Below are 24701 nucleotides of genomic sequence, written 5' to 3'. Positions count from 1 at the left end.
ATATAAGGCCTGTTCTAACTGAGCGGAGAGCAAGGGAAGGAGAGAACAGAGATCAAAAAACCCACACATGAGTGATCAGGTTAGGCTGAGAAATATTTATTTAGAAACAACAGCTTTGGTATTTTAAAACCAAACAACCCTTAAATCACTAGAAAGTGAGATGTCTCCCCCCACAGCCAAAACAAATCAATACACAAAGTCTCAATATGCTCAGAAAGGGAAACCTGCAGATCAGCATTTCTAAGTTCCAAGTCCAGAAAACAATTTCTTTAAACTGATTTTGCACTCTACAATCATAAAGGCTGAAAAGACGTTATCTGCACTGAGATATCTACAGTTCAATTGACTGTCTTGTTACTGGACTGGAGGCAAAATTATTAACATCCTCCACCACGCCTCAAGAAATAAGTTAAAAAAAGGAATACCAGAAAGGAAATTACGCTAAAGTTTGCTAGTTAATTCAATTCTCTGAAGGGAATAATCATCCTTTATTTTCCTGTAAAATTAAAAAAAAAAAAACCAAATCAAAATATCAAAGGACTCTGTATGTCTTCAAGTATTTTCACCAAATGGATTACTCTTAGGGAACTCAACAGCTTATAAGAAAAAAGAAAACGTCTGTTACACGAGATTCTGGGATAAACTCTTGAATATCCACACGTTCCAAGTCTCTGATTCCTTTCTTAACAAGGCACAAAAGGATTGTTGCTTTCAAAAGGTCCTTGTTCTCAGTGGAAAAATTGTCAGATGTCTTGTGCAAATGGAGGCTGAAAGCAGGACTAAGTTCACTCGGACACTAGGAAATTCCCATTCGATTCATCAAACAGGGTGCTATTTCAACACCATTAATCTTGCTTACTGCTACAGAGGTTTTGAGCTTCAGCTGGCTTCCACTTCATCCTTAGTTTTGGAATTGAGTTCTGCACCATCTTCATTTTAAGTAGGTCTAATTAAGACCAGGCAACAGCCTTGTTTGCTGTACACTGCAAAGCTTTTTGCAATGTCAAGAAGGAAGAGGTGTTACGTCAGCCCTGGCGTGTAGCTGTGAAGTTTCTCAGCATCTCAGAAGATGTCAGGGTCAGTTACCTGTTGTAATGGTCAACAAGCTATTTTGTAAAGGCAGATGGCAAATCTTGTAGATGACAAAGGCAACTAGATAGACAGCAGTAAAAAAAAGAACACCATTTTATAATGCCAGGGGTACATTTCAGGATGTGTGCCAGCATGCAGCTGTGTACACAGAAATGCAAATTACTTCCTCACCACTTCCTCTTTTTGCACTAGGGTTTCACCATGGTCATATGCTTGAAACTACAGCTGGCTTTGATATAAATATCTATTCTACCTCTTCCAGGTTAGTTTGTCTAGCCAGAAGCACCATCCATTCTCATTCTTGCAATGGATGGCAGGTACTCAGACCTGCCTGGGATCACGCCTGATCTGAACACTGCAAAGCCAGTGAGCTGACAGGGAAACAACCAGCTGATCTGACACCCATCAGATTACCGTCACTTCTCGTCCAGTACATTTTGCCCAACTTCAACTACCCAAAATTCTATTTTACCATTTGGAAAAACAGGGTATTCTTGAAGCCAGAACTTCTCCCCTCACAGCTCTTATTCAGTCTTGTTTTTCATTCCTGCTTTGTACCAACACACATCCAGAAAGCACCAGTACTAAGAGCAGAAATCACTTCAGTGTCTGTTCTGTACTGAGGTTTCACTAGCGACCAAGTTTTCTAGGCAACTCAAAACAAGAATTTCAAATCTTTTACATCAAAGTGGGAGATGCTTGAAGTCAGAACCTCCAACTCGCAGTAAATGCACTCAGCGCTCTTCTTAAAGCAGCTATGTGTTTTGTCTGAATGGGAGAAACACTTTCTCAAAATGATGGTGCTAATGTGGCATGATGGAGTATTGCACAGTGTCTGTGTATCTATAAACATTAACCAGTAGTCCCAACAGGTCAGCACCTTGACCTAAGAGCACTAGTTTCCATTCGTGTGTTCTCATTTGACAGGTCACGCATTGAAAGCAGGCAGACAAGCATGCACATCTCCCACACAGCAGTAAATGGCACCTCTCTCTTAAGCATTCCCATACTGTTTTACTGTTTAACAAGAAACATTATCTAGTGACACAGCTGCTGTGGAAAAAGGACAGAAAAGCTGCATCTGCCTTAATGTGCAGCCTTAGGAATGCTTAAGGACCGACAATGGATTTATCTTTAGTATTTGTGATCCCTGCCACTCCAATCCCTGTCCTAACCCTACTGCTTGCGAGAAGCTTGCTTGTTGCAAGAGAGACTGAAAATCCTCACAATCTGAGAAACTCCCTAGGCACAGTTGACAAAAATAGGTTGACAACACTCAGAGGAAAGCAGCCAGAAGCAGCAGCCTTACACCTTACTCCTGAAGAGAGGCTTGGCTCCTGGCCCACAGTATTCATTGTAGATGAGCTTGAACAGAAACAGATGAAACAGGGTGATTAAGGAGGCCACGCTGAACCAGAACAGGAAGGGTAAGCCTGGGTATTGCTTGGCCATGTGTTCCTCATGAGCCAGAATAGCTTTTAGATGGAGCGTGTGTCTCAGGTCCTGCAAGTGGACCAAATCTGTCGATATATAAAGTAGTGGTGTGATGGGTTGAGTCACCATGACTGGGAACGTGTGGCCTCGTGCCTCTGAGGTCAGCTCCACAGGCTCATTCATACAGCCTGCTTCACACGCGTACAGTCTAACTGGCTTGTCCTGGAATTTCACAGACACGTGCAAGAAGGGCTTTCCCTCCGCATCCAGCAGAACAGCTAAGTTAATCAAATCCTTGTTGTAATGGATCCCACGTAAGGAATAGCTGTTATGAAGTACATCAGGGTCAGCCTGAAACTGAAGATGGTTTTCTGTGAACTGCAGACCTCCAAAACTAAGCACCATGCCCTGCATAAGTCCATGGACTCCAGCTGTGACAAGAGCCTTACATCCCCGTTTCTGGAGAGTCAGCTTCCACAGGTCTGAGAGCTGCAAGATCTGGGGCACACTGGTCAGCTTTGCCGGCCACAGGTTCTCTGCATGCATGGTCGCGTGGCCGCTGAAGCAATGGTCAGCATAGTTCAAGCTGGCTTCCATTTTTTCTCTGTCCTCACCGCTAATGAGTGGATCTAGCAGAGGAGCTGGCATGCTTGAAAGCATGTAGTAGAGGGTCATGTTAACAGTCTCACTGGATGGTGTATGTGAATCTGTGATCTTCCTCATTTCAATCCCTGCAATAAATGACAATAACCAAGAGTCAGAGGATCATACGTGAACATGACACGCACCAAGAGAAAACTTTCAAAAGGACACCTATCTTTTTACTGGCTGTAAAATACAAAGCCCTGCATTACTTGGGCAGCTATTCTTTTATTCAAGGGCACGAAAATCTTCTTTTAAGAAAAAACATCCCTGAAGTAACAGCAGGCAGTCCTCAACTTTCCAGAAGTTTATAGAAGTTTAAAGACAGTCCTTTATGTCAGCTCTATTCCCAACTTGCAGCTGGCACGCTGGGCAAATCAGTGAAGTTCCTACACACGTGAAAGCGACTGCATCCAGAGTTATGGTGGGAAACATTCCTCTATCATATTTTTTTAATGCAGTGAGAATGACTCTACTTTTCTAAGTGGAATCACAGAATATCCTGAGTTGGAAGGGACCCATAAGGATCATCGAGTCCAACTCCTGGCTCCAGACAGGACCACCCAAAAATCAGATTCTAGATTCCAAACTTAGAATGCTGTTTTATTTTCCCACCGCTCCTGAAAGGAACCCATCAGGGAGAGGGGAGCCTCTGGAGGCCTTACAGGAACCAGATCACCAAGCCACTGTCTAGGGGTTGAGGATCACTTTCCTTACCTGAAATGAACAGGTCTGACCAGGTCTGCTGGTGCTCCTGGAAAAGATCTTCCACCCCCATCTGCATCACCTCCAGCATCTCTTTCTTGGCCGACTCCCTCAGCTTGCTGAAGGTCTCCTCCAACCTGGAGACCTCGATGGGCTCCGAAGTGTACACCACAGACAGCAGGGTTTCATCAAAGGTGGACTTGGGTACCACTTGCACCCGGCTCACGAGCTTCTTGGCAGCCACCACCATGAGCACCACCTTGGGGCTCCCGGGCAGCAGCAGACGGCCAGAGGAGAGCAGGAACTGCCGCTCCTCCACCTTCTCCAAGCTGGTAGCGAAGCGGGCGCCCAGTGAAGGCACAGAAGCTGGGGCTGAGGCCTCGAACGTGATCACCCGCTCGGTGGGGTTGGCGATGCGGATGCGGTGCAGGTAGAGGTGCGGCCGGCTCCGGTGGGCCACCACCTCCTCCCGCACCGTCACGCACTCCCCGGCGCCTCCGAGCCCGGCGCCCGTCTGCACGCAGCGCACCCTCCGCACGGCCCCGTCCCGCAGCGCCGCCTGCGCCTCCCGCGCCTCTCCGCGCCCTCCCACCGCCCTCAACCGCACCAGCGCCGGGTACTCGGTGGGCAGCGCCGGGCCTCCGCCAGAGCCCGCCGCCGACACCCAGAGGCGGCCGGCGGCTACGTCCAGCAGCAGGAAGCCGTTACCCGCAAGCGCCAGGCCCGGCCCCGGCCCGCCGCCGGCCTCCTCCTCCGGCAGCGGCAGCGCATCGCCGCGTTCGGCCTGAGCCCGCCAGGGGCCCGCGGCCGCCTGCAGGCAGAGGGCGGCGGCGCCGCGGGGTTCTGCTCCCCGCCCGGCTCCGTGCCGCGCCCGCCCGGCCCCCAGGTACCAGTAGGCGACGATAAGGAGGAGGAGCAGCAGCAGCAGCCGCCGCGCCCAGCTGCTGGACAGAAGCCCCGGCAGCCCCTTCAGCCGCTGCTGCAGCCACATGGGCGGCGGCGGCGGGGCGGGAGACCCGTCCCGGCCCGGCCTCGGCGCCCCAGCGGCCGCTTCCCGACCCCTCACGCCGCCATTGCCGCCGGCCGGAAGTGCCGCGCCGTACGGCAACGCCGCGCTCGGCGGCGCTTTGCGACACTTTGCGACTGTTGCGGCGTCGCGCCTCTCCCTGGGCGCTTGGGCGGGGGCCCGGCCCTGCCTCACGGCGCGGCCTGGGATGGCGGCTGGGCGGAGTGCTCCCGTTCCGTTCAGCACAGGCGCTGTCTGTGTAGTGATTTCGGTGGTGGAAGCAGCCCGGAGCGGGCCTGCGGGAGTTTTCCGTCGCATTAGTGGTCGTTGACTCCCGTTAGCACAATAGAGCCTGATGCGGGGCAGCACGATGTGTTCCGGGCACACGTTCTGCGCTGTGCAGAGTGCAGCAGGGTGGGCGCAGTGCCGTGACCCATAGGGATCATCGAGGCCAAGTGTTCGATTTGGGCTGTCGTGGAGCTTTACGGTAGCAAATGCAGGACATGGTGAGGGACTGCATGATGTCCTGTCCCTGCTTCCTCAAGCAGCAGTGTGCCAACAAGGAGAGTTTCCCATCTGGGCTCCTACAGATGTGTGCACAGTGGGCCAAGGAAAACTTTGGACTCCAGCACAGCTCTCAAAGACAGTAGCAAACTGTGCAGAAACCCTGCGAGCTGAAATGAAGTGTGAAATTCCTGCCCAGGCAGAGGCAGCTCAGCCACGGGGAGCAGCTCAGCAAAGGAGAACAGAGCCTTTCCCAACTCCCTGCTAATGAGATGTTCGATTTTTTAAGGTTAGGGATGGTTTTTTTTTTGGGGGGGGGGGGAGGGATGGGGATTGGCACACTGTGCTCTGTAAAAGTAACGGGTGAGATCTCATTCCTCGCACATAGATTGGGTGTGTAGAAAGTCCTCCTTAAAAGCTGAGCTCCGCTCCCTTCGGCTGTTAGGAAGTTGCAGCTCTACTCAGAGCACGTGTTGCACGTACTCACAGGAACATCTGCACTGGCAGCTGCTTCTGTTTAAAAAGACAGGCACCGAGTCCAGCCAGAGCACACACAGCAGTGCAAGCATAGAAAGAGGAAAGAAGTAGGCTTGCTGGGTTGGCATGGATGCAGAATGCAAACAAAGCTGTCAAATAGGGGCACAAGGAGGATGGTGGTATTAATGATGCATTCATGATTCCTAGCCCACAAAACTGCTGTCATTTTAGAATGGAGAGATTGAACAGCCTTAAAATGAGAAACTTACTTCATATTCTTGCAACTCTGTAGACTGAGTTGCAGAACTTTGAGCTTCGAAGGTGAAAGCTGAACACCTTTGTTGCGGCTCCCACCTTGAATTGTAGGGGATGGTAAAGATTTTTCAGGGCTTCCAAAGTACTGAAGAAATCTAAAGTGAAAGTGATTTGTGTTTGTGTGTGTGTGGGGGGGGGGGGGGGGGGTTCAGTTAGTGTAACTGGCAGCATTGAAAAATGAAGTTTCCTGAAATCACCATCTTATGGAGAACTGATAATTCCTTGGGTTGTTGCCTGCAGTACATCATTTGAGCTTCAGAACTGCTCTGTTTGCCCAGCAGTTAGGAGGGAATTCCTAATTTGGGAATTCCTAATTTGAGTGGTGACTTCAATAATACACCACAGCGGGACGTTTTAATGATGAAATATTTTTGTTCACACCTTACAATACAGTAAATAAGTGATTTCGGGATTTTTCAGCAGTGGAAGAGAAGTTGGCTTTATTTAAATACAGCTCCTTTCAGAAAATGGCTCTGTCATCTCTATTTGCTTCAGCAGAAAAAAATGTGTCGCCCGAAGGCTTGCGGAACAGCAGGATTTCCCTGCATTGAGTCACACATTCACTGCAATATAAAAAATGACCATAAACCCATATTTTAAAGAAAAATATGATTTTATAAGATAGATTCATTTTGCCTGTTCTTAAAGGCAAAACAAACTAGGAAAAGAAGCGTGGGGTGCAAGAAGAAAACCCAGCATGAGGACAGAGTGAAATGTAAGAGAAGGAAGTGTACATAGCTGGAGAAAAGCAGCACAGCAAACTACGGCAGCGCATTTTGTGTTCCAGAAGGAAACGGATGAGATGCCAGATGAAAAGAAGGCATTTAGTAAGGGCTTCCAGTGCCCTGAGCTGTGCTGAATTTCTGTTGCGCATTTCTTAACGCTTAATGACTGTGTCAAGCAGATGCAGCCCAGCACTGACTGAAGCCGGCCGGAACGTCAGCCCCCGCTCCCCCACGATGGCTGAACGTGTTTAATTAATGCTTCTGCAGTTGGTTGCCGCACGGCTGCGAGCAGCGCCCTGCGCATCCCGCCGAACCCTGCACCCCAGGCGAAGTCAGCGCGGTTGCAGGACCCGACCCCCGTGCTGCCGGCGAGAGGCAGGCGTGCACCCGCTTCGCACAGCCCTCCTCGGCCCCAGCGCTTCCTGCTGCCTCTCCCGGCTCCGGCCCAGCTGCCTCCGCGCCTCTTGCGGGGGCCGGAGCGGGGAGGAGGAGCCGCCTTCTCCCCCCCTCTTCCTCCTCCCGTCCCCGCCGGGCGGGTCTGGTGCGTGGCACAGGCTCCGGCAGCCCCGGAGCTTTCTGGAGCCGCGGTCCGCGGGGTCTGTGCGGAGCGGGGCAGCGCCCGAAAGCGTCCCGCAGGCAGCGCCCGCAGTCGGTGTCGGTTCCCGGAGTGGGATCCAGGCGGGGAAGTCGCCTCCATGGTGCCCCCGGCGGTGCTGCTGCCCTGGGTGGTGCTGCCGCTGCTCGGGGTGGAGGGTGGCAGCGGCTCCAAGCAGGAAGGTAAGAGGGGCTGTGCTGCGGGGCAGCGGGTAGGAACGGGCAGCACGGGGAGCTGGCGGCCGGGCTGGTGGCGGGGCAGCCCTCCTGGTGGTGCCGCTACCGCCCTTAGATTCCCAGGGCAACTCAGAGGCGTTGCCCGACCCGGGACCAATGCCCGCTGCATACCTGAGCTCCTGGGGGGCACCCAGAGCCTGCTGCTGAGCCCTGAGCTAGTGCACGAGCAGGGGTGGGTGCCCTCCGCACGTGCTCCTTGAGTGCCTCAGTTACCAGACAGGCACTCGCTGCGCAGAGTTGTGGGAGGAGAGCCTTGGATAACATTTCATGCCGATAAAGTCCCATGGCTGCATCCCAGCCGGGTCAGCCCTTGCTGCTTTTGAACTTATGCAGATCAAAAATCAGGTAGTGCAGAGCATGTGGTCCCTAGGCTGGCCGTGCTGCTACCTGAGATCCTGGGTGCTCCTGAAACATCCCTGTATCCCCACGTGTATCCCCAGTACACGCTCTGAGGAGTCATTGGTACAACAGCGGGGAATTAGGGAAGCCATTGAGTGTCAGCCAGGCTGACAAAGAGATTCACACGTTGTCACTCTGCCAAGATGTGTGGGTAATTATCTCTGTCTTCATTAGAGAAGCGGCAATGAAGAGGAAATTTCATCTTGTTACCTAGAATATTTCCCTTAATATGGTTAGCGTGTAACCACGGAGTGCTGGGAGTGCTTTAGCTGTGCCAGCATAATGCAGGCAGTGTCGTTGCAGCAGTTAGGGTAAATGTTAGACAAATACAAGTGAGAAATTTCCCCACGCACCCCACATCATCTATGCTTTTAGCAAGTTTTTGGAACACACTGAGGTATAAAGTGGGGTGCTGGGAATAGACCATGAGGTGTGTTGTTTAGGAAGAGAGAGTTGGAATTTCTTGTTCTCTGACCCCTTAGATGGGTTCAGAAAAAATGCCTTACCATGTCTGTGCCTCAGCTTCCCTAGAGCAATATGAGAACAGTGATACCTATCTTCTCCCTTATGAGTTCTTTTAAATCTCTTCAGAAGCTTCAGGCTTAGTTATTTCTAGTTTTCAGTTGAATTGTTACCTAAAAACTTCGGGAAATGAACATGTAATTAAATTGTGTGCTTGATTTTTCTATTTGCTCCCAGTATTAAAAGTATTTGCTTGGACACCAGCTTAACAGGAAGCTTCACGGTGAGATTTCCCGAAGCGTAGCCTGGGGATAAACTCGTTCCATGTCCTGAACTGCAGCTGCACTCTCCCTGTAGAGTTGGGGCAGAAATAAACAACTGTACAACTTCTTGTTACTGAACTCGTTGCTGATTCTCGCCGAGCTTGTGAAACTCAGAAGCCCACCCAATCATTTCACAGCGGTGTTGATATCAGAGTTTCTTTACTAAGACTTTGAACCTTTAGAATGATTGGCATCTGTGGTGCTCAGACAACAGAAGAGTTAAATGCCCTTTGTTATCCTTTTATAGATGGCAAAGTAGAGGGACAGCGAGACTGATTCCCTGTTGCAGAGCAGAGCTAGCGGTGCAGAACAGCTCCCCTGGTTCCTAGTCCAGCACTTCCTTCATTGAAGCACACTGTGTTCGTATTTGCAGCTGTACATTATTAAATGTGTTTCTAATATTTCTAATTGTCAGTGTGGCCTGAAGAGTCTGTAGGTCCAGCTTAACAGAATAGGTGCCACTTCTGGATGTGACAATTAACTGTTGTATGGAAAACAGGGAAGCACGAGTCTGCTTTTTGGAGGTTTAAAAGTCCCTCCACGTGATGGTGAAATGAAAAGGGCTCGCTGCTCTGTCTCTGTACAGCTGCACCACTGTTCAGCAAAGTCATTAGGAAAGAGAAAAAAGGGTTAAAGGAGTAGGAGTGGAGGCAGCATAGCTCAGCACAGCGCTTCAAACACTGGGCTGAAGGAATGTCTCTTGGGATGGAAAGCTTTTGCTACTGCGGAGATTGCTCAGAACAGAAACTGAGTTTAATGTCTTTTAGAGTCCTACCCCCACAGAACAGTAAGGAGAAGGGAATCTGTTACTAGGAACTCAGATGCCTAGGGCAGAAGTCTCTGCGCTGGCTTTCCATGCCCCGGTGGCTTCCCATGCTGCGCAGCAAAACCTTTTCTGTCGTAGAAATACGACACCGCTTCCTGTGCATCCAGGGGAGCCTTCTGCTCTGGCTTCTGCTCCAGCAAACTTTTGGCACTCATATCAAACAACGTATAAGCAGTTGGTTGCTTTCTCATGTGGCGGCACAAAAAATATATTAGTTTATTTAATTGGAAATACCTGAGCATTTAGGCCAAACTAATTACGTGGCAGTCTTTTCTTCTATCCCTGTGATATGCTTTCTCCTCTCATCTCAGGTCGCAGAATCTGATGTTTGTCTTAACATTCCTTTTTGACAAGCCCGCATTTGTCCCCCTCTTCATAGGCACTATGAGAGATTTTCTCAGAAATTGCAAGCTCAGAGCTATCTAGTAAAGCTGCCGTGGTTTTCTCCATGCCATCATGTAGCTAGAAACACTAATGGCTTTAGCACATTCCCCGAGGAAATACTTATTTTATTCATTTATTTGCACCCTCTGACTGACCAGGGCACAAAGAACTGCAGTGTGCTGCGGGAGCTGATTTAGGAACGCACTTCATACAGCTAAAGATCTGCCTTTAAAGTTGTGCTCATGTAGGACTGATATTCTTTTGTTTATCACTCCCTAAATGACTGACGAGATGCAGTTAGATCTGGCCTTGTTGTTGACTGTTCTCAATCTCTCCGTGTTCTGATGTAGGTAGAAGGTTTTAGGAATTTCTTTGGGACTATCCTCTTTCATCCTAATCTGGAGTCTCAACCTTCTTTTTAACTTTTGCAGGCTTTGTCAGGTCTGGCTGGGACCCCAGCTCTTGGATCCTTCCTCTCTAAGGTTGGATGATATCAGTTTGGGTACACTAGGAGGATTCATCTGGTATATCCATTGAAAATAATCATTATTCCAAAAGAACACTGCCCAAGCCAAGGAAACATAATTTCAGGTTTTCTTAGTATTCTCTGATGTTAAAATCAGATGGTCAGGATTCGTATTGAAACACTGTTGCCAGAGCCTATACAAATTCCAACTTAAGTATTAAGATTAAATATAGCATTTAATCATTACAATTAAGAAATGAGGGCCTCCGCATAAAAATCATATTCCAGTGGTACGCTAGGGAAACTTTTGAAAGAAAACTTTAGGATTTAGTTTTGTCATTTCTAAGGGACTGGAAATGAGAAACAAATTTGGGAGGAGAATGTAGATGACAGCGATGGCAGAATTAAATTCATTTTGTATATGTCTGAAAAAAATCTGGAAAATGCCTCTGGAGTGCAGTAGGAAACTGGAGCAGCCGCAGAGGGGGAATAATGACACTCAGCACAATTTTGTTTTTTCTCTACCCAGTCAATGCTGACTGACAAAAAATCAGCTCCGTGGGGAGCAGGAAGCCAATTGCACTGAATGGGTGACTTCCAAGTGGGCATCTTTCAGTGGTTCTACTTTTTATCTTCGCATTTAATTTTCTTCAAATTCTCCATGAGATAATAGAATTTTAGCTTTCCAAAGCAGCTCAAAAAACCCACTCCATACATTACATTTTCTTTTTTTCAGCTCATTACTCAGACAACGAAATTGTAGCTTTATACCATCTCCCCTTTTATAATTGGGATCAAGTTCTAATCTGAGCTGCCCAAATACAAAGGCAAAAGAACAGTCTTGCTTGCACTGCAGCTAGTTTGGGGTTGTTCAATCAAATGCTGACATTTCTGTGCACCTTTGCCATGCTCTGTCCCCTGCAATGGTTTGTTCCTTCAGTAACACAACAGCTACATCCATGCTTTCTTTTCTTCCCTCTCTCTGAGTCTCTGATGAGTTGCTGCCAAGAAAATCCAGGCAGCAAATAAGTAGGATTTGAAGCTGTTTTCTTTCTGGGGCCGAAGCTTTGTGGGCACTGAGAACACCTATAGCGCTTAGCATTGTACAGGGTAGAGATAATTGGGCGAGGTGTAAGCAAGCTGTTTGCTTCTCAGCAGGATGTGGTAGCTCCACAGCTAGGCTACCTCCCTTGCCTGTTCTAAAATGGAACTGGGCAGCTATCCGTGTTTTACAGAACAGATATAACCTCTGTCCACCAACAGCAGTGGCAGAGCATTGGTTGGGACTCCCGGATTCTATTGCTGGATTCACAACCAGCTGAAAGTATGATGCTGGGAAAGCCCAGTGGTTGGATTGTCCTCCTGTTGGCTCCCTGCTGTCAAAGCTGTGAAGTACCTTTAAGACTAATGATCCCTACCTTAACTCGGTGTCATGAGAGTAAAGCATTTTTGTTAATTATGGAACAGCAGATTTTGAAGACAGTGCAAGCTGATTATGTGTCTCTTGTGTTTTCTCCTGTATGCAGAAGACCTGCTGGTTCTGACTGTTGCCACCAAGCAGACTGAGGGATTTCGACGCTTTAGAAGATCAGCCCAATTCTTCAACTACAAAATCCAGGTGATGGCCAGCAGCCTCAGTGGTGGTTGGTCAAAGCGAGTTTTGGAATGGGCACTCCTGAGGGTGTGGAATGAATAAGACTTGCCCACAAAACAATTAAACAAATCTTAAAAGTGGACATATCTACTAATCTGAAAAAATGCTTCCACTGTGGACATTTTTGCAGCAATCTTTCTTATTCCATCCGCAAAGGTGGCTTGAGATGAGTTCTATAACTCCTGCTCAGGGGAGCTCTGTGACACTTTTCTGTTACATTTCTGAAATTCAGTACAGATTAGGATGCTCCCATCCCTGATGCTGAAAGTGCTCTGTTACTGTGCTACATGCTACTCTGACTGTCCATCCCAGAGAGTGGTTCAAAGGCTGGCATGTATGCCTAGTCTCTCTGTCCTGGTGCTCTTGGTTTAGTGCTGGGCTTTAATGGGACGAGGGAGGCTATGAATTCTGGTTCTTTCTTGTTAGCCTTGCTGGGAAAATGGCCTGTTCAATAGACCCTGTGTCTGTCATCCTTTAGGTGCTTGGGCTGGATGAGGAGTGGAAGGGCGGAGATGACAAGAAGCCGGCAGGAGGTGGGCAGAAGGTCCGTCTCTTGAAATCAGCTTTGAAGCAGCATGCAGATAAGGAAGACTTGATCATCCTTTTCACAGAAAGGTAGTGGATCAGAAATTATTTGTCATTAAATGAATCAGAAGGTTGTTTGGACAGAAGAAATTAACTATGAAGTAGATTGGTTCTGGAAGGTGCGTGCAGACCTGTGTTTTATCCCCCTGAATTCTTTGCAGTCACCTGAGAGTTGCTCAGAGCTGCATTCGTGGCAGAAGGGAAGGTCTGACCAGAATAGGCTGATCCCAACTCTTGTATAATACAAAATGTGATAGCATTATACCTGTTTTTTGCCAGGGTGGAATTTGGCTGCTGCTATTTCCAGAGAATGGGCAATTTCTGTGAATTCCTTTAGTGGAATTATTTTTTTTAATGAGGTGAATCCTGAGAGCCAAGGATTAGTCTGTCAGAGATATGTGGAAAGGGAAAAGAATGGTTTGTAGTCCCAATGTCTTTTCCTGTGCCCAGCAACAGGCAGGGCTGGGATACCAGTGTCTGTCTCCAGCTCCCATGGCAGGGAGATCATCTTTTGCAGCTCTGAGTGTCTGTGTGCATTTAGAGGTTGAGAATGATTCATCTCTGGAATTCAGAACATTTTTACTCACTAAGAGTGGGTTCGTAGATTGCAAATCCTCTTGCAGAAAACTCAAGTCTCATTCTGGGAGTGTTGCTTAGGAATTAGTGAGTACTATTGAGTATTGAAGAGAGAGCAGCTGGAGTCCAGCATGCAGTGACTGTTGTCTACCATAGGTCCCTCTTGAAGCTTCACAGAGCTCCATGGAGAATGGCAGGATGCCAAAAGATTTATAAGGCATAACCTATGGGTTTGCTTAGTTTAGAAAGGAGTGTGGGTATAAAGGAATGGCAGGATAAGTCTTAATGAGTGGGGGCACCAGGGCTTCACAGTTGCAGACCGGGGTAAAGAAGAAGAGATCAGCATGTTTGGAGGCTTGGAAGTTTTGGTTTTATTATCAGTGAAAACTTTGTAAAAGTAAGCAAAGTAAGCATGGGTGTAAGTTACCCCAAGATATTGTGGAATCTTCTCCTGTGGGAAGTAACATCTTCCCTTGTATGAATAAGACTTCAATTTAATTAGCTTTAATTTTGACAAAAATATAATGCTGTGAAGCAGAACTAAAAGAAGGGGATTCCTGAGAAATTATCTGTTTCTAGAAGCTTTTTGTACTGGCATATTTTTCTAACTCCATTCCTTTCTGTCCCTTTTTTTGTTTGTCTTTTACTCTAGCTATGATGTACTCTTTGCATCAGGCCCCACAGAACTGCTGAAGAAGTTCAAACAAGCCAAGAGCAAGGTGGTCTTCTCAGCAGAAAACTACATCTATCCTGACAGAAAGCTGGAAGCCAAGTACCCTCCAGTGAGAGATGGAAAGCGCTTCCTGGGTTCTGGAGGTAAGAAACAGAGCCTTCTTTCAGCCAAAAATCACTCTTAGCTCTGTCCTTGTATTAGAACGCCTTTGGGAGAAGCATCAAGTAATGAAATGTGGAAAGCATCTCTGTAGAAGATGGTGGGAACGGAAACCAGTGCATAATTACCCGTAATGGAATGACTAACAGTGCTGATGTCTTCTCCTTGCAGGAGGGGGCACAGCTATGAATTATATCTGAGGATAGGAAGCCACTCACAGTCTCTGCTTTGCCATGAGGCGTGTTATTCAGGAGATAGCTGCCTGAGCTTTTCTGTTTGGTCCTGGTTCAATTCCATGTTGGGAAGGGTGGTCTACACATGTTTTTGCTGAAAGCTGGGGTAACTCTGCTGCATCACGGGGTGGAATGAGACTTGTGTGAAAAAAGTGCGAGTATGGTATACAGAAGTCCTTAACTTTTTCTGGTTACTTGGGTTGAAATACCTCTCCATCTTTGTTCCTGCAGGCTTCATTGGTTATGCTCCAAACCTGAAAAAACTTGTGGAGGAGTGGAAAGGAGAGGACGATGACAGTGACCAGCTCTTCTACACCAATATCTTTTTGGATCCAGAAAAAAGAGTATGTGTAGTTAAGCTTCTCCTGTGTGGTATCCCTGTTGATATTAAAAGAAGTCAATCAGATACATGTTGCCCCAGAATTACTGCTTTCACACTATTACATGGAAAAGGCTGGTAGTATGTCCAGTTAGCTGTTTTCCTTACAAAAATTCACATTATAGCAACTGCACCCTTGGGACTATAGGCATCGAAAGGAGTAGCCCTGTGTCCTGACTTTAGCTTCAGTTGTCCTTGCTCTGCATTATGCACTGCCAGCTGTCACTGAGGGAAGTCGCAAATGCATGGGAATTAAGAAGTGAAACTGTAACTGTGAAGTCAAGAGGAGTCTTTAGAAATAGGAAAGTGCTTTCAGATCTGCTGGAGTAGTTGCACTTTTTTACGTCCCCAAATCTGAATGTGACTCATGACATTTTAACGTGAACAGTTGAGCAGTCCCTTTAATATTCTCATCTGCATTTCTGGCCCTATGCCATACAAAGGCTGAGTAATTCCACTAACTTGGCATTCAAGACAGCGGATGTTAGCACCCTGCTGTCCTTTCCAGTAATCAGACTTTATAAATGCCTGGAGGGACACTGAGCTCTGTTAAGTCAGAGCTGGGTTTTTTAGTCCAACAAAAATCTAGTCGAAGTGCGATTTGTAGCAGGGGGTAAAACAAAGATTGCTCAAGCTGGGCTTGCACCCTTATGTTCTGGTTTGACACTGGTACCTGAGCCCTTACCTGAGGTGATGCTAGCCCTGTGGATAGAAGGCAAGAAACTGTCTAGACAGCAGATGTTTTTGTTATCTTGGCATTCCTGCATATTACGCATGGATTTTATGTGACTGTGCTGCAAGTGTACTTGCAGTGTGCTGCACATTATTATTAGCACAGCTAGATCAGTATTTAAAATGTTTATTTGTATGGTTTTGCCTAATATAATATGTTGAAGTTGTTTTAGAAAATGATGAATTTTCTCAGTTTCAACTGAAAATGAGGATGATCTGGGAATGTTTCAGGCTTCAAGCTTGGGAAGTATGGAAATGATTATAGAAATATATCTTTGTTCAGCATAAAGTTTTTCACATGTGACGAACAGATGACTGCTTGTGTTCTAATTAAGTTTATGTATCTCATTCTTTTAAAGGAAAATATCAACATCAGTCTAGACCACAGAAGTCGGATCTTCCAAAACCTAAATGGAGCATTAGGTGAGATGGAAGGAGGAAGCTCATTTCTCCTTGGAATGCAACTGCGCACTGACACCAGAAATAAATTTGTCTTGTGGCTGAAGGGATTAAATTTCAGAAATTCCTGTCCCTGCAGAACAAGCCCCAGCAAAAAGCCTCTGCAGAGTTCTGGAATTGATTTGCAATTCCATTGCAACCAACTAGGTTCTCACTGTACTTCCCTTTTCACATGGGGGAATGCAGGTCAAGTTGTCCATCTTACACCTCCTTGCCACTTTGATCTCCAAGCATGTCGGATTGCATTAGCCTTAGAGATTGAAAGTGGGAGGCACTTCACTGCAAGTAACAACACATAGCACTGCCTAGGGCTTGCTTTGTCTTTCTGCTTCAGAGCAATGTCTGGAATGCCATAAAAGGTGAGATGAAGGCAGATCCAGCCTGTGAGCATGCATAACAGGCTTCTGATCAGCTGACTGATTTTGCCAGTCCCTGTCAAAGTGATTAACTTACTATACTGAGATTACTCCTGAATGTTTTGAGTTCATTATCTTGCGCCAGTCCATCTTTATTTCAGTCAGGTGAAAAATGAAGATGACAGCGTAATTTGTTTTGTTCCTATGCTCATGATAACAGCAAGACTAGAGCTTGAATCTGTACTTCAGCTGTTTTCCAAAGAATTTTGTGTGGTTGCATTGAGGAGACACCTTGGGTGATTCATGCCAGGAGGACACAGTTCTGTCTGAAGTGAAAAAGAGAGACAGCAGGTGTAGAGTGTACAGAGGTGAGAAGGGTCTGAGCCCTCCCTGGTCATCAGTAGCTCTCCTTGCTTCGCAGTTTGTCAGTGCCAGTTTTGAAAGACTGTTTAAGTGTGGCTTCCCAGTAGAAGGCATCATCATCAGCCCAGTAAGCTACATTCTTTGTACAGCTTCACAGAATCCAGGTCTTTCAGCAATTCTGGAGTAGTAATTGGGTGTGGTGCTGCTAATTTGTAATAAATGCCTTCCTCTGATAACATGATGACAATGTCATTTTCAGATGAGGTGGTTCTAAAGTTTGAAAACGCACGAGTGAGAGCAAGAAACTTGTTATATGACACTCTGCCTGTAATAATTCATGGAAATGGACCCACCAAGGTAAGTGGGAGTCCTAAGAAAAAGATCTGGTATGCATTTGTTCCAAAGTAACCCTTTAGACTTGTTTGTATCAGGTCACTGTCTTTCTGTATAATGACTTTCCCTGTGTACATTTACACTGAGAGACAGTAAGTGCCCCAGGTCCATAGCAGCAAGATGGGTCTGGTTCAAAGATCGGAGTGCAATTATTCCTTCAGGCTGTCAGACTACAGGTTTGTTAGTCCAAGGAGAACATAAGTGAAGTTCTGCTGAAGTGTGATCTCTGAAACCTACAGAGGCAAAGATCTTCCTCTGTCCTGTAATGTGTAACATGACAAATTCCCTTTTGCAGCTGCAGCTGAACTACTTGGGAAACTACATTCCTCAAATATGGACATTTGAGACCGGCTGTACTGTGTGTGATGAAGGTTTGCGCAGCCTCACAGGCATTAAGGTAAGGCTGATGTCTGTTCCAGGCTCTCAAGACAGGTGTTACAACTACAATGGAATCTTATGTGTCTGATGTCTCTTCTCACTGAATGTAGGATGAGGCTCTGCCAATGATTCTGATTGGCATTTTCATCGAGCAGCCCACACCGTTTCTCTCTCAGTTTTTCTTGCGGCTCCTTAATCTCCATTACCCAAAGCAACGGATTCAAATCTTCATTCACAACCACGTAAGTAAAGTTGGCCTGCAATGGTCTTAGCAAATGCTGGGAAAATGTATAATTCCTCGTGTACTCTAGTCACCTTTGCAACCTTTGACTCCCCTACCAGGCTTTGTAATCCCTGTACTCATCTGCAGTGGCACCCATATAATGGATGTATCCATCTGTAGAGATGTGGAAATGGGAAGAGCTGTTGCTTGTCTGGTTTGACATTCACAGGCACAGGATGTTGAACAGTCGGAGGTGAGTTCATATCTCACCTTCTTTTCCTAATTTTTTTTCTCTTCCATAGGAACAACATCACTCGATGCAAGTGGACTCTTTTGTTAAGGAGCACAGCAAAGAATATCTTGCTATGAAAGTGATTGGACCAGATGATGAGATGGAAAATGCTGAGGCGCGTAACTTGGGCATGTGAGTGAAGAGACCAGACATGATGTCTAGCAGCATCAGTCTGCATCCAAACTAAGGTTTTTCTGAGGATCATCAATGTCAAGTGGATGTTTCTTGTCTTTCAGTTGATCTCTTCTTTCAATTTTCCTAGCATTAATTCTCCATGCCCATTATACACTGGGGGAAAAAAATCAGCCCCATTCCTTCAGTCTTAGAAACCAAACTGTCGCTGGTTGCTTGCTCTGTTAGGAGGATAACCCTTTACTTCTCATCTTTATGCCCAGTCCTACACACAAAGAATATGCATCCGTATCTCCAAAGAAGAGGAGTGTAGTAGTAAAGCTAAGAGCTGGTCATCAGATGTGAGTTTGAGCTGAGACCTGGAATTGGGCCAACCATAAATGGAATCTGCTCAATCTGTGCTGGGGAAATGGTTGTCTAAATGAGATATTCGCTGCATTTCAGTGTATGCTCTTGGCTGCTGAAATGGATGTACTTTTACTCTGCTAGCCCTCTGGGTTACATTAAATTAACTTTCCAAACACCTAGATGAAGACCCTTAGAACACAGGATGTGCTGTTCTGTCTCTTGTCTTACTGTGTTCTAGGTGGATGTTGATGTGACTTCTCTTGTTCTTTGGCTACAGGGATTTGTGCAGAAAGGATCCTGACTGTGACTATTATTTTAGCCTGGATGCTGAAGTAGTTCTGAAGAACACAGAGACACTAAGGATCCTCATTGAACAGAACAAGTGAGTTCGTTGGTCGGAGCAGTCATTACAGGCCATCTTTCACAAAGGAATACAGTGAGCTCTTTTATCACTGAGATGTGTAAGGTGAACGGTGCTGGAGATGAAATGTCAGATGTACGCCTTCATTTGGTCCTTTCTTGCTGCAGTTGCAATTGCTGATTTTTAGGCAATGGATGTAAATCATCCCTAGGTTGCCTTTAAATAGTCACTAGAATAAATAGGATTCTAAGAATCCTTCTGCTGGATGCAGTTAGGTGGAAGACTGTAAACTTGTTTACTCTTGCTTATGTGGAATTTTATTCCAACATAGTTAATAGAAGCTGCAAGTGAAAGATTATCTGCCTCTTGGGATCTTGTGGTTTGTAAGTCTTTCCCTTCACTTCCTGTGGTAACATCCCTTCTCTTTTGTGCTCGCAGGTTGGTGATTGCCCCGCTGGTAAGTCGTCATGAGAAGCTGTGGTCAAATTTCTGGGGAGCGCTGAGCCCTGATGGGTATTACGCCCGCTCAGAAGATTACGTGGATATTGTTCAAAGGAGGAGGGTGTGAGTACACAGCGAGTTTCTTACTGATGCAGTGCCTCAAGTACAAAGCTGGTGCACATCATCATCGAACCAGGGAACACAACTGCCTTGGGGCATAGAACAGGGAAAGAAGTCTGAAGCCCTAGATAGAAGCTGTTAAGTGTTCTTCCCTGAACAGAGACCATAACACGTTTCAGGCAGATTTTATTATGATCTGAGTAATATGTTGAGTCCTAGCTATGCTGAAATCTCTTCATCTTACTCATGTCATGTTTTCCCACCTGTGAATTACAATTAATCAGTAAAATCTCATAAAGAGCTGTTCAGTCTTTGTCAGATAGTCTTCATAATACACTCGGTGATCACTGAATGGAGTATTCACAAAGTATAATGGTTGGTTCATTCATATTCTTGAGGGGCCTTTTTGGGGGGCAACTGGCAATGCTGGAAATCAGATTATGCCTTTTTAGCTGGTTTAGTTTTTTTTTTAAATAATTAGAAAAAATTATGTTGATCTCTCTGGGAAGCGATTCAAGACATTATGTCCCATGCAGAAACGCACAGTATCAGTCAATTGCTTTCACAGTGCCCTGGCATTTATACTCTTTAAAAGCTCTGGGCAACATAAATGATTTTTCCTGAAATGACAATTCCTGTTGGCATGGTTTCTCCCTACTGTTCTGAGTTGGCTCGTTTCAGCAAGCCATGCTGACACAGCAGTGCTGCCTTCCATCCCACTGAGCCCAACAGTTCCTGCCTTATTCCTCTTTCAAATCTTATTCTCCTACCCCTGTGTTTCAGCGGGCTTTGGAATGTTCCCTACATCAGCAGTGTTTACATGGTTAAAGGTAAAGCCCTGCGATCGGAGCTTGATGAGGGAGATCTCTTCCACAGTGGCAAGCTGGATGCTGACATGGCTTTCTGCCACAACGTACGGAATCAGGTCAGTTGAGGAGAGGGATGCTGGCAGGGAAGAACTGCATGCCAGTGTGGAGGTGACAAGATTAAGTGGTTTCAAGTCATTCATCTCCGGGGTATGGGGCAGGATGAATTGGCATTACTCAATCTTTTGCAGGCTTTGAACAGTGTAGGATTTCTGTCTTGCTGTGAAACTACCCAGAATCAGGGACTGCTAAATGCAGATAACATTTTTGTTCTTGGGCCTAGTCAGGGCTGTTCTAAAAGGGTTAAGAAGAAAGAACCAAATCTTGCAGCAGCTGATCTGCTTCCAGTCCTGACTGATGGTAGGCACAGAGTTACCAACTCTGGTTATAACCTTTCAAAATTTATCATATCCAGGGTGAAAATTAAACTAAGAGCGCACAGGCAAAGAATGAGCAGATGAACACTTGAGCAGAGCCATCATCACTGGGAAATTGTTCACTGCGTTAATTTCACAGTTGCTCACAAAAAATGAGATGTGGAAACAAAACTTGATTGTTTCCTTCTGTTCTGTAGGGAGTCTTTATGTACTTGACAAATCGACATCAGTTCGGACACATTCTGTCTCTGGAGAATTACCAAACAACTCACCTCCACAATGACCTCTGGCAAATATTCAGCAACCCTGAGGTGAGATAACCTGCCTGCTCTGCAGGCTTGGCAGGCTGTGTGGGATGTGAAGTTCAGATGGCCAGCTTCACCAATAAGGAAGGTCCAGACTTTGTGTGATTCATAACATCTGGATTTTCAAAGCATGTGAAATACTGTGGCACCACTGCGTGACTTTTCTTTGCCCTTCTAACCAGGCCCCTCAGAAATGACTGTTTTGCATATCTTTTAATTGTAGGACTGGAGAGAAAAGTACATCCATGAAAACTACACAGCAGCTCTGAAAGGGAAATTGGTAGAAATGGTAAGAAAACATTGCTTGTATCCATCAAAATGAGAGAACACTTGCGTTGTCACTGTTGTCATTCTCCAGAAGAAGCAATTCAACCTGACCTTGTAGTCTTTCAAATGCAGAGGAAACATGACCTGGAGAGTATTTTTAGAGCAAAATCATTGTTCTAGAAGTCCATCTCCAGCTCTGTGAAGTGGAAGTAGGGCACATCAATCAGAAGACAAACTTCTATCCTTGATATTGTAGTTCGATTCTGCTTAATCTGACCCTATATACAGTCAGTTTAGTCATATTCCTTTTGCTTCAAGCACTTGTCCTTATTTCTGCTGCTCTCACCTGTCCACATTCTGCAGCCCTGCCCAGATGTGTACTGGTTCCCCATATTCACTGACACTGCTTGTGATGAGCTGGTGGAAGAAATGGAACATTATGGCAAGTGGTCCACAGGTGACAATACGGTAAGAAAAATTAAACAGGAGCTGTTTAATTTCCAGGTGACACCTTTTTCTATACGTATTTGGTGACAGCAGTGCCTCCTCTAGAAAGGCCTTAGATCATGCAGTTAAACTGGCTGCAATACTGCTAATTTTCCTCCTGATTAACTCCATGGTTTTGCCCATGCTCTTGAATGTTAATAAATTTTTTTGAGTCCTTATACTATCCACCAGAGCAACAACGTTCAGTCCTTCGGGGTTTAATGATTTTTTGAAATGAATTTATCATCCTGAAAATCCTGATAAATACATTTCATATGTATTGGTAATTACCAGAAAATAGTGCTTTTTGTTTTTGAAATCCAAGGTGCGCACCCTCATGGGTATTTTCATGGTTCAATTTCAGGATAGTAGAATACAAGGAGGATATGAGAATGTCCCAACTATTGACATCCACATGAACCAAATTGACTTTGAAAGAGAATGGTATAAGTTTCTTCTGGACTATATTGCACCCATCACAGAGAAACTGTACCCAGGATACTATACCAAGGTACGTAATACCATGGCATCAAAACTCATGGTCAGCTCAGCACCTGCTACAATTGCAACTCTGTGAAAAGACTACCAGAATCCTCTCACAAGATGCATACTGTTTCCCAGTATGGAGGACTAACCGTGAACTATGACTTGAGGTACATGCATCAGAAAATACACAGTTTCCCAATAATATTTTCCTGCCTTATTGCAGTTCTTCTTAGCAGTGAGGTGCAATTTATAAATGACACCCTCTCCCACAGCTCAGTAACCATGGGCTACTACAGCTCTGTAACAGATGGGCACTTTTTTCTTCTCTCTTGCAGACTCAGTTTGAGCTAGCCTTTGTAGTCCGCTACAAACCTGATGAGCAGCCTTCTCTAATGCCCCATCATGATGCTTCCACATTTACCATTAACATTGCTCTGAACCGAGTTGGAATAGACTATGAGGTAAGTTTGCCAGCATGTTGGGCATGGCCTTCTTTATCGATATCTGGCTTCTTTTCACTGAAGACTGCAATTAATGACTGGTTACGTTAGGGGATCTTTGAGCACATTGAAGCACAACAGATTCCCCAGCTCCCTTCTCACACTTTCTGAAGAGCTGCCAAGAGAAGGCAGAGACGCTTTCCCTTAGGTGATTTAACCAAGCTGATGTGTCTCTTGGTCTGTATTTCTCAGGGAGGAGGCTGCCGTTTTTTGCGCTACAACTGCTCGATTCGAGCTCCACGGAAAGGGTGGACTCTCATGCATCCAGGACGCCTCACCCACTACCATGAAGGTCTTCCAACCACCAAAGGAACCCGTTACATTGCAGTGTCTTTTATTGACCCTTAGAGCCATGCTTCACAGGAAAGACCTTTCCCTGGCCCCGCTCACTGCTGACTTAGAGTGGAAACAGGGAATGCTGCTGAGAGTCTCTAAGGCATTGATCAAGGCTATTTGGATATTGATTTTTTAATCAATGTTAAGACTCCACTACTGGAAGATCTCCCTCTCTGATACTGCGGGTGATATCTAGGAATGTTGCTGTAGAATTTGGAAGGAAATTTTGTGCCTTCATTTTTGATTCTGCTCTTCATCCACTGTGTCTTGGAAATGCAATTTACTTGAACCTTCACAGCTTGGTTGGCTTTACAGAAATGCTTTCTTGGACTGGAAATCCAGCTCTTTGGAAGCAAGTCACAAGCTTTCTTTCCAAGTAGCTGGAATCTCTTTTTTTTTTTTTTTTATCCACAGCATATACAGGACTGGACACTACAAATCATTTCTGGATACAATACCAAACATAAACAATCAGGGAGCTGGCTCCAGGAGTCATAACAGTTACCTGTCATACCAGATGAAACTCAGTAGTAAGAGCCTGAAGATCATCTGAATCCTTACCTCTTTGCAGTCTTTGGAAACACATCAGAGAGTTCAAAACAGCAGTAATGGCAATATAGGTGCTTTGTGTTAGCTAACAAAGGTCCACTAATTATACTTTATCTCTGGGATTAGTCTGAAGACGTAAAAAAAAAAAAATAGCTTCCCTGTTTTCTGTTACTGCAGTTTAAGGGGAGCATGCATAGCCAGGCAAAGGGAGTGCTGACAAGTAGATCAGTGACAAGGGCTAGCGCTATTCCATGGTAAGATCTTCAAGAGCTGTAATGAGGGGATAACAGCTCGGAGGCCCAACTGGTCTTTGATGGCCTCATTCCTCTTCTTAGTGATTATTTGGATAGTTCCCTTTGCATCCAGCTTGTTTGAGCCATTGCTGTAGAAGAACTATTTTCTGGTACTAAGAGGAAATAATTATTCAGTATTTCTATTATTTGAGATTGCAAACCAAAGCACTCCACTGCAGTGGGGTTGAGACCAATAGAAATTGGCAAGTGAGCGCTGAGAGGTTGTGGCAAACCAGTAGAGCTAAAAATCTGTCTAGAATAGAACCGTGGCTGGAGGGGAACGGGGAGAAACCTTTGTATTGCTGCCTATGAGATACCTGCTCTGCTTTTTAGATGCCCTTCTCTGGGTCTGGCAGGCTGGTTTGTTTCACAAGCAGTACATTCACATCGGGATTGGGGTGGACTGACAGGGGCTACTCTGTGAGGGCTTTTAAGGATCTCTTTCAGTGCTAAGCACCCATATATGCCCAAGGGAGAAAAACAATCCATTTCAAAATGGTAAAAATTCGTGCTAACTGAAACCCATAGCAAATGCCTCATGCTGTAACCAAATGAAGGGACTTCGTAGGCCAATGGTTGAGAAAACGTCGACAAGGTGTATGTATTTATTTAGCTTTTTTTTTTTTCCCCACTTATTTTGTTGTGCTTTTCCTCTGCTTGACACTGTGATCGGAATCCGCGCGGAGCCGCAGCGCTCCGGCGTTTCACACATAGATTCCAACCGGGGGGAATTCGCATTAAACTATTCCAAAACGCTCAGTGCCTGTGTTTCCTTCGCGGGGCGGCTT

General features: G+C 45.9%; 2 protein-coding genes across 2 annotated transcripts; one reads left to right on the top strand and one right to left on the bottom strand.

The window, feature by feature from the left end:
• KIAA2013 (KIAA2013 ortholog) lies at positions 81-4973 on the bottom strand. Its single transcript, XM_021417339.1, has 2 exons — positions 3886-4973; positions 81-3257 (listed from the first exon to the last, which is right to left on the bottom strand). The coding sequence occupies exons 1-2, from the start codon at positions 4862-4864 to the stop codon at positions 2398-2400; spliced, it is 1839 nt and encodes a 612-aa protein (XP_021273014.1). The 5' UTR covers positions 4865-4973; the 3' UTR covers positions 81-2397.
• PLOD1 (procollagen-lysine,2-oxoglutarate 5-dioxygenase 1) lies at positions 7314-24669 on the top strand. Its single transcript, XM_021417338.1, has 19 exons — positions 7314-7677; positions 12118-12209; positions 12724-12860; positions 14059-14222; positions 14703-14815; positions 15942-16005; positions 17020-17117; positions 17449-17550; positions 17642-17773; positions 18057-18178; positions 18804-18908; positions 19326-19451; positions 20232-20373; positions 20889-21002; positions 21220-21285; positions 21627-21731; positions 22114-22260; positions 22571-22696; positions 22928-24669. The coding sequence occupies exons 1-19, from the start codon at positions 7596-7598 to the stop codon at positions 23081-23083; spliced, it is 2193 nt and encodes a 730-aa protein (XP_021273013.1). The 5' UTR covers positions 7314-7595; the 3' UTR covers positions 23084-24669.

Source organism: Numida meleagris, chromosome 20 (genome assembly GCF_002078875.1).
Source record: "Numida meleagris isolate 19003 breed g44 Domestic line chromosome 20, NumMel1.0, whole genome shotgun sequence".
Taxonomy (NCBI): Eukaryota; Metazoa; Chordata; class Aves; order Galliformes; family Numididae; genus Numida; species Numida meleagris.
Note: the sequence above shows the minus strand (reverse complement) of the source record. Positions and strands in the feature narration are given on the sequence as shown.